The sequence below is a fragment of the Atta colombica genome, unplaced genomic scaffold (assembly GCF_001594045.1).
Source record: "Atta colombica isolate Treedump-2 unplaced genomic scaffold, Acol1.0 scaffold166, whole genome shotgun sequence".
In the NCBI taxonomy this organism is placed as follows: Eukaryota; Metazoa; Arthropoda; class Insecta; order Hymenoptera; family Formicidae; genus Atta; species Atta colombica.
In genome coordinates this window covers 1,194,670-1,203,534 of record NW_017259257.1, presented here as the reverse complement: position 1 = coordinate 1,203,534, position 8,865 = coordinate 1,194,670, and the positions used below count along the sequence as shown (strand labels likewise).

The 8,865-nt window shown below is 28.6% G+C and overlaps 2 protein-coding genes across 5 annotated transcripts in view; one reads left to right on the top strand and one right to left on the bottom strand.

The window, feature by feature from the left end:
* LOC108686189 (UPF0565 protein C2orf69 homolog) overlaps nucleotides 1–8,865 on the top strand; it is a 38,803-nt gene that overhangs the window by 8,376 nt on the left and 21,562 nt on the right. The window lies entirely within an intron of this gene.
* Nucleotides 1–8,865, bottom strand: part of LOC108686187 (V-type proton ATPase 116 kDa subunit a) — a 25,204-nt gene that overhangs the window by 4,742 nt on the left and 11,597 nt on the right. For 3 of the 4 annotated variants that reach the window (XM_018191333.1, XM_018191334.1, XM_018191335.1), the window contains exons 2-5: nucleotides 2,743–2,883; nucleotides 1,393–1,572; nucleotides 776–904; nucleotides 574–656 (exon numbers count right to left, since the gene is read on the bottom strand). In XM_018191333.1, the coding sequence (XP_018046822.1) occupies nucleotides 574–656; nucleotides 776–904; nucleotides 1,393–1,572; nucleotides 2,743–2,859 (509 nt within the window). In that variant the 5' untranslated portion in view covers nucleotides 2,860–2,883. Of the gene's footprint in view, nucleotides 1–573; nucleotides 657–775; nucleotides 905–1,392; nucleotides 1,573–2,742; nucleotides 2,884–8,865 lie in introns of those variants that run through there. The other variant, XM_018191336.1, reaches the window with a different exon arrangement.

Sequence of the window (8,865 nt, the reverse complement as noted above, 5' to 3'; positions counted from 1 at the left end):
TATATATATATATATATATATATAGTTTATCTAAAACTTTTACCTCTAAATTTGTTTATGTTTATAAACTTAGAATTAGAAATATAATAAAATAATATCTCAAAAATTATATTAAAAATTATAGCAATAAATCAAAGCAATGAATCAAAAATAAGTCTTTTATTTAAAAAACTTTCTTAATAATCTTTCATTTTTGTTACGACCAAAGTTATCAAAAAAAATTATCCCACAAAAATTATTGTCCATTATATGTTTTTAATCGAATTTATGTAATTGCAATGGATTAATTACACAACTAATAATTAAACTAAAAACTAATTAAAATAATTAAAATTATTTCTTTAGATAAATAATGAGTAATATAGTAAAAGTTATTATTTATAAGCAAATCCCATTGAATTATACAAGCTTATCAACACAAAAGCAGCGAAGCCGTCATAAAAGCGCTTACGCGAACAAAAGTGTTTTTTTAATATTATTAAATGTCATACATTTAATATACTAATGTTATATTAATATATACGAGAAAAGATCTTATCTGACAATAATTCCATCATCGTAACTATAACTTACTCCAGACGTCCGCGAATCGAAATGGCGGGATTCGGTGCTTCCTCGTTGATGAGCGCCTTGGTGATCGAGTCGTTGGCTTCTTCCTGTTGATATAGAAGAAGAAGAAACGAATCTTGATTCTTCGACAAAACGGTAACATCGATTACACGAAGGAGGACGGCGTTATGAGCAAAAGCTGCTGAACTACGAGTACTTTAGGTACCTCCGTGAAGAACGCTTGTGTCTTCTCGAGAACGTGTTGTAATTCCGTCAGCTCGAGATAGTTGCTCTTCAGATTCACCGCGTTCTGGCTCAGCTCTTGTATGTCGTTCTCCGTTTTCTCGAGATGCGCCTGTTGAGGAAGGTAGTGCAATTGACATATATATAGTCGAACATATGATGCGCAATTTAAAAATATCAAAATTATTAATACAATAGTATTTTTTGTATGTAATAGCAATTAATTAACAGCAAGCTTTTACTTTGGAATATTTCTCAATTCTTATTTACCATTTTTTAAAGATATTATAAAACTATATTTTAACATAAACATTTATTGTATAACATAATTCTTTTTGCATAGATGTACAAATGACATATTTATGCTTGTATGAACCAAAACACAAAAAATTCATTTTTTATTTTAGTAACTATCTAAAAAAATTTTTTTTCCGTTCAAAGAATAAAACATGTGAAACATTTCTATTGAATCATATTTTGTGAACATCATTAAATCATGATTTCAAAAACAAGAGATTTGATTTATTTTATTTAAATTTATTTTACGAGCAGTAAATACATTAAAATAAGTTTTTAAAACATTTTGCACGAGATTTTTACCTCGAGGTCTATAATTGCACGTGGATTGGGCGCGCGTGGTAGTTCTGTAAGATTATCCGGGATCGGCACACCATCTTTCTTGACCTCTGCTTCGATGTATCGAAGTTTGCGCTCCAGTTCGTCGCATCGTCGGACTTCATTGACGAATTTCCGTTGAAAATAATTCAAATCGCCGTTGAGCTAGATATTACGTCAAAATAAACGTGATTAATTCTCGATAGTCAGAAAATATCGTATTGATGAACTATTCAAAGGCAATTTAAACAAGTGCACCAAAAATTTATTGTTTCTCACATAACTTATGTATTCATTAATTTTTAATCACCTAAAAATGCATTAAAAGATTTTGTATCTCAAATAAAATTTATATATATATTTTATAACATCTATTGAAACATTTTAATTTGATTACATAAAATTTATATTAAAAAATAACAAAGTTAAAATGTTTATATTTTGAAATAAAATTCGTAAAGTTTTAGGTAAACTGTAATAAAAAATCTTGCCGTTAAAGAAATAAAATGATATTCTATATTTAATTAATTTTATTATTTATTTCAATTTATCTATTATTATTAGAAGTTTAATTACATATTTTATAATATTATAAAATTCCAATAATATTGAAATAATATTTCTAAATATTTCTTTAATCTACGGATTACCTTTGTTAATTAATAGAAAAATACTTTCTCTTCTCTCTTTCTTTCTAATTATTATAAAATAATAACAGAAAATGAGTTTCTCATTTTTACAAAAAAAAAAAATAATTTTTAAATAACTTCAAATGCATCAGCTAACATAAATCGTTATTTGTAAGTAGTAACAAAATAATCAGATTATTATAATGTTGAATCTCAATGTTGGAACGATGATTACTCTATGAAAAGATATTCAAGATGAGTGATTTTATTGAACCGAAGTTGTTGCTTGTTTTATTTGACAATATCAAAATTTTCATAATCTTCTTTCTCTAGAACATCAAAAATAAATTTCAACACTTGATCTTTTAACCGATTGGCAACAATTTCATGATGTCTCATAGAAGCAATCACTTGATCTCATATTTCCGAATAGTTATTTATCTGAAGAGGCCATGATAAAGATGCCGAAACATGTAATAATTTGTATAATTTATATCTAATTTTACATTATAATATATTTATATTTATTTACTCTAATTTTAATCATAAACCATTGACTCTTATACGCCCTAATTTTCTTTTTCATTGTTCATCTTTTCATGTTTTAGAGTCCTCAAGAGTTCTTTATTATTTTTTTTTTTAAATAATCAGATTTGTTAAGTTAATTAAAGTAATCAATGGAGATTACACTTAATTTTCAACTTACGTCGCGAAATTGCACCGTACCAGTTTCTCCAAGTTCTGAAACAGAAAGGTAAGCTGCCTCCGGCTGAATGAACAGCTGGCAAAGGGCCATCTCCTCGCTTCTGAACATCGCCCCCATCTTCAAAGCAATTTAATCCTTACCCTGCGACGAAAAAGACAATATTTCTCTATAAATTGCAACTTGCATCAAATATAATAGAAAATAATAAAGATATGATGCAAAACGACAATTTTGAAATGAAATTTTATTTTGCTAATAAAGAAAATTGTTTATATAAGTTTATATAAGTCATAATTTTTATTAAATTTTCTGAAAATTATTAAACGTGTATTTCGTATATCTTGTTCAAATAAATTTAAAAAAACTATTTATTATATTTCTGTTTAATGTAAAATATTAATATAGTTAATTTATCAAATGGGATGAAATTTTTTCTTATTAGTTATTTGAGAAAAAATGTAAAACAAAATGTGCGAGTAAAAGAGATACATTAAATACGTAAAAAGAAGTGAAATGCTCTCAAATTTTTAATTATTTCCGAAAACATCAAGCAATCATTAATATTAAATAAAACAATCGTAATTATATCTTGTTAGCACGATACGCATTATATAATTATTACCGATCAATAATGTGTCATGTAAAACAAAAAATTTAAAACAAGAAACAAAAATCACTATTTCGGTATAATGAAATATTCATATTTTATTTTTTATATTCATATTTGATAATTAATGTATTTGTAAGATTAATGAAATGAGTAAAAGAAATAGAGTCTTTAGATCCATTAGATAAACAAATCAATATAAATGACAGAAAATGCTATGTATTTAATAGAAACATGTGAAAGACGAAGCAAGACGAAATGCATAAAGTAAATTTCCAAATGGATCATTCACTTCTTTTCTTCAGTAGTTATTCTAGAGTAGCTATTTTATGAGAAACGAATGAAATCCTGCAGAAAATGACTGAATGAAAAAACATCATGAAAAAAAACGCGGAAATACTGAAAACTGCGATAAAAGACTTTCCTTGTCGACGGGAAAACCGCCAATATTTGATTTGCAAATAGTCTTCTAAACTCGACCTTGGAGAAGATTTTCTCAGCGAAGTTACTATCAAATGTAGCAATGTACATGCACGAGTTTTATCTACCGACAAACATAATTTTCACGTGAAAAATGTAATACAAGAGATGCATTGTCGTATTTTAAACTCGTTATAGAGTAACTCCGGCAAATATATCGCGCTGAGATTTGCCGCAGAAATTAGAAAAAAAATAGAAGAAATAGGGGTAATTTTCCCGCAATTACATGCCTTTATGTTATATTAATATTGTGTTATGATTTCAGTTTTTTTTACTGTTAATATTAATAAAATTATTGTGAATTGAATCAATTTGTCACTGTGTTGAGTAGCGCCATAAATTATAATCTATATAAAATGATTACTGTAGGAATAAAAGACTTAGTAGTTATTTCGTGATTCATGAGTGTAGAGGAGTAAAGCATATTGTATAACAAAATAATAATAGTACTTTGCTCTTGTATTCTTCGTTTAATTTGTTGTCTTGTATATCCCACTTGTTTGGAATATACAGCATTTTTAGCGAGTGGGATTTATGCCCAAAGTATACAAAATGAGCAGATTGAATTTAGTGCACTAAATATAATAAACGCATTACATGTATCTTTAAAAAATATGTACCTCATGTCATAACAATGTAATATCTCTAGGAAGATTGTAATTATTCTTTATTATTTCATATACATATTTATCATTTTCTTATTCCTTAATAAAACTTTATAAATGCATAATAATTTATAAACCCATTTTATAAATTATTGTGTTATTTTATGACTTATTTATATGCATTATTTGTAAATTTTTCATAAGCTGTACATATTCCCCTTCCCTCCATAAGTAGCCATATATACCATCCCTCTGGGATATACGGCAAAAATTCAAGAGTTTAAAAAAGTTCATTTTTTAATACGAAATATAAATATTTCGGATTTCCAATATTTTTTTCATAATAGTAAACATTACAAAGTTTTTACTGTACATAGTTTAAATTTTACTGATATAGTTCGTTTACTTTAAACATAATAAATAATAATTAATAAATTAAGTTTTGATAGGGTGCGGCGTATATACTACTTACCCTATCTGATGTTAAATTCGCCGAAAGTTCAAGTAAAATGTTTTACGGCGCTATTTTCACGTAGTAGGCGGACACGCAAGGGTAAACAGGAGTGTCAGATAAGCGAGACGCTCCATAAATATGTACGCTGAATAAAAGTGTTATACTCGTGTCGACACACCCTCGTCGGGTTAAATTCTCGCTTTATCGCGTCCTACTTTAGAATAAAAAAAATAACACCAATGTGTTACATTGCTCTCAAATGCCATCCAAGAACTAATATCGTATAAACTATGCACGTATCATATTCGAAAGGGAGGAAGCAAAAATTTTAAATGACATAACAAACGATTCGAGACACATAGGTCAGGAAATTCATAGGAATCGAAGATACGTTCGCAGAAATCATGCATCTTAAATGACGTTTTTCGGAAACACAGCAGAAACAGTATCCTTTTCTCACAATAATATAAGTCTTAGTAATCGATAAGAAATCATGAAAAAAGAAATTGAAAGTAAATAATTGACATTAATTAACATACTTAAAGTATTTATAGTCTATTTTTATTTTAAAACCGTCTTATGTAATACCTTAACATACTATGACTCTTACTTGGCTTATAATATCTTAAGACTATACTAAGATGATCTTAAATGTAAGAACCAATTATGAATATCGACTTATAACATTTTTTGACATTTATTCATATCTTCTTTAAATCGATCTTTGTAATACAGCCTCAGTAAAACTAGTTTAACCAAAAATTAACATTTAAGCAATTTCCTTATCAGTTCACCATTACTCAGCCGGCTAATTTTTGATGACGTTAAAATACTGGTAGACTATATAATATCTCAGAGTCTAATTCCTTTAATATAAAACATCATTTCATAATATAAAACATACTTGTTGCATACTATTTTTGAGACGACAGATTCATCTTTGTTGTATTTCAATGCCACATGATATCAGTTTTAGAATCAATTTAAACAAGCCATATTAAATTGTTATATAATATAATGTTTTTTTTTTTTTAAGAGAAGATAATATCATGAGAACATTCTATTGGGCAGTAGTTCAGCAAAATATTTATTTAGAAGATTGCTGAATTTAATGTTGCCTGTCGCAAGTTCTTCTCTTATTACTTGGTCGCACGAGAGTCTGTAATTGGCTAAGTGGCTTGTTTCATTTACACGTGCAGATGTGTTCACAAGAGTATACATTAAGAATGACTCTCTCGCATATTTCATCTTGTTTAATATTTATTTCACAAATTAATATTTATTTATCACAAAGAGTTTCAATTGTTAAATCAATTGATATTAAAACGTAAAGAAAGAAACTTTCTCTGACATTTTTCATGTTAATAAAAAGTTTTATTAAGCTTGTTATATTTATTAAGAAAAAATGCAAATAATTTATTATAAACTCTTTATAAAATACTAAGAAATCTTTCTTTCTATTGACATTGTTTAATTTAATTTTATAACGAAGACGATTTATCTTAACCGATCATGAATTAATGTATTGCCAAAGACAATAACTTTTATGAAATAAATTAAAGTCTAATCTCCTTAAGTAAATGAAAAATGTATATAAAGAATATAACATTTAATGCCTTTAACATCAAATGAGGCTAAGAAATTATAGAATACAATACGTTGCGTGCGAAAATGCGGTAAATAGGTAAAGCTGCGACGAATTAATGGCGGACGGGCGTTGGTTTCCTGTGAAATGATTGTATGAGTATCCGAGTTTTACAGTGAAACATTGGCATAGCGAAAGTAGATAAATTGTTAATTTTAACATTCATCTCCATTCATTGTTATGAAAAAAAAGAAAAAGGAAGAAGATAGTCAGAAACAAAAGTTCATTATATTTCATGAATAAAAATTGTCTAAAGAAAATTTATAATAAAAGGAAAACGTCAAGAATTTAACTAGATGAAAGAAAGAGAGAAGAAGAATAACCACTTATGATTGCTGATTAGGTTGTAACCCTAATAAACTTGAGGCAACAAGTTCTTCACGTACATGTCGTTATGGTTACTAAGTATGTGAGATTACGGTTCGCAAGATCGTATCCTACAAAAGTTATTTGAAAAAAAAAGAGAGCATGTCGATAAATGATACGATAATAAATCAAAGTAAACAACAAATAATTAGTGAGAACAAGTAGCACGTGATTATCTTGTGACATGATATCTAGTATACAACTATGTCATAAAGAAAAAGAAAAAAATTAATTACATATAAATTGTAATGTAATTATTTGAATTTGATAAGAAAAAAGTAATGAACATTCTTCTTGCGACACAAAAAATAAAATTTCTTCTCGAGCAGTAAATGCTTGTTCTCCAATTAATCGTTAATATTACTCATCCAGATTAATTATTGAAATAATCATTAATGCAAAATAATCATTTATTCAATTATGATCGATTATCTTAACAACATCGAAATAAGTTTCTAATTGTCATTCTAATAACTTATAAAAATTTCGGATGGCATATAATGTTCAGAACAAATGTTCATACTGTAAGTAAAATATTAATGTGAAAATATACACACTACGTAATAATGATAAAGATATCACATAGATCAGTTGATCGACAATATCATAGATTAATCTAGATTAAGATCTAAACCCAAGGTTATCATATAAATTAAATCGAATTCATTAACTTCATCAAATCGATTAGTTAAAAAGCGATGCACAAGTCCAGAATTTATGAAGCTAATTGAAATAAATTTGCGAAATTATTTTACCTGGAAGTATTTTACCTGAATTTACGGCAAAACAAATTCACGTGATCACTTCATATTGACTTCGTCCGATTATTATTATTATCATCACATCGCATTATTCGAAAGTAACATAGATCGTATCCTACAAGGATACGATCATTCTTCTACTTGACAAAAAGAATTTAAATTTCAATCATCTAACATCATTCTCGTAATAGCAAAGCAGTTTTATAATGCTAATTAATACAAATTACAGATCTATGAGATTATAAACATATCGAGCTGGAGGTGTGGACATGATGGGCGCGGACTATAGAAATAGCGTGAAAATATCGACTCACAACTGAGTAATATGCGTTTGCCGGGTTATGTTCGATGTGTGCTGGGGCACTACCGTGACGATAAACGTTATGTGCGCACTGTTGTGGAAAAAATTAAAAAAAAAATGATTATGTAACGAGATCCTATGAGGGGATTCGAGCGAGCACAATGGGTACCGCGCGACTGGCGCGCGTCTCGTACTATCGCGGACTTTACGACTTCGCCGTTGGTTCCTATTCAACGTGGCGTGTTGAACGAGTCCGGGCCAACACAACACAATGAACTACAAACGAGTGACAAGAGAGGAGAAGCGCGAACGATGAGCTTATTCATTGTGCGCGCGGCAGATACTCGTTCAAATCAATCCAATGTCAGGTATCAATCCAATGTCAGACATCCGACGTTACGCGGTCGACGAGAAGCCGAGCATTGGACCAGTATCAGTTACGCGCTCGACTAACAGAGATAATAACTTCTCTCTACGGGAAGCCCGAAGATAAAATTCCTATGGAAGATGATACAAGAAATATCCGCGCGAAATGGACCATCGGGGCCCTCGTGATATGCGCGAACTAACTGCGATTTTTTTTAAACATCTCTAACTTCTATATTTTTTAGAATTCTAAATTCTTAATTAAATTATTTTTAAAAAATCTTCTATATTGTTTTGTTTATTTTGGAAAGCTATTCAAATTTTTTTTAACTTCACTCCTCCAACTTCTATACTATTTAGAACTTTAAGTTCTTAACTGAAGTGTTTAAAATTTTTCAGTATTATTTTATTTATTTTGGAAAATTTCAGATGAATTCCAATTTAAATGATTATGTAAAATACTTGTAGCGTTTTTCTGAAAAAATATCGAAACATTTCTCTCTCTCTCTCTCTCTCTCTCTCTCTCTCTCTCTCTCTC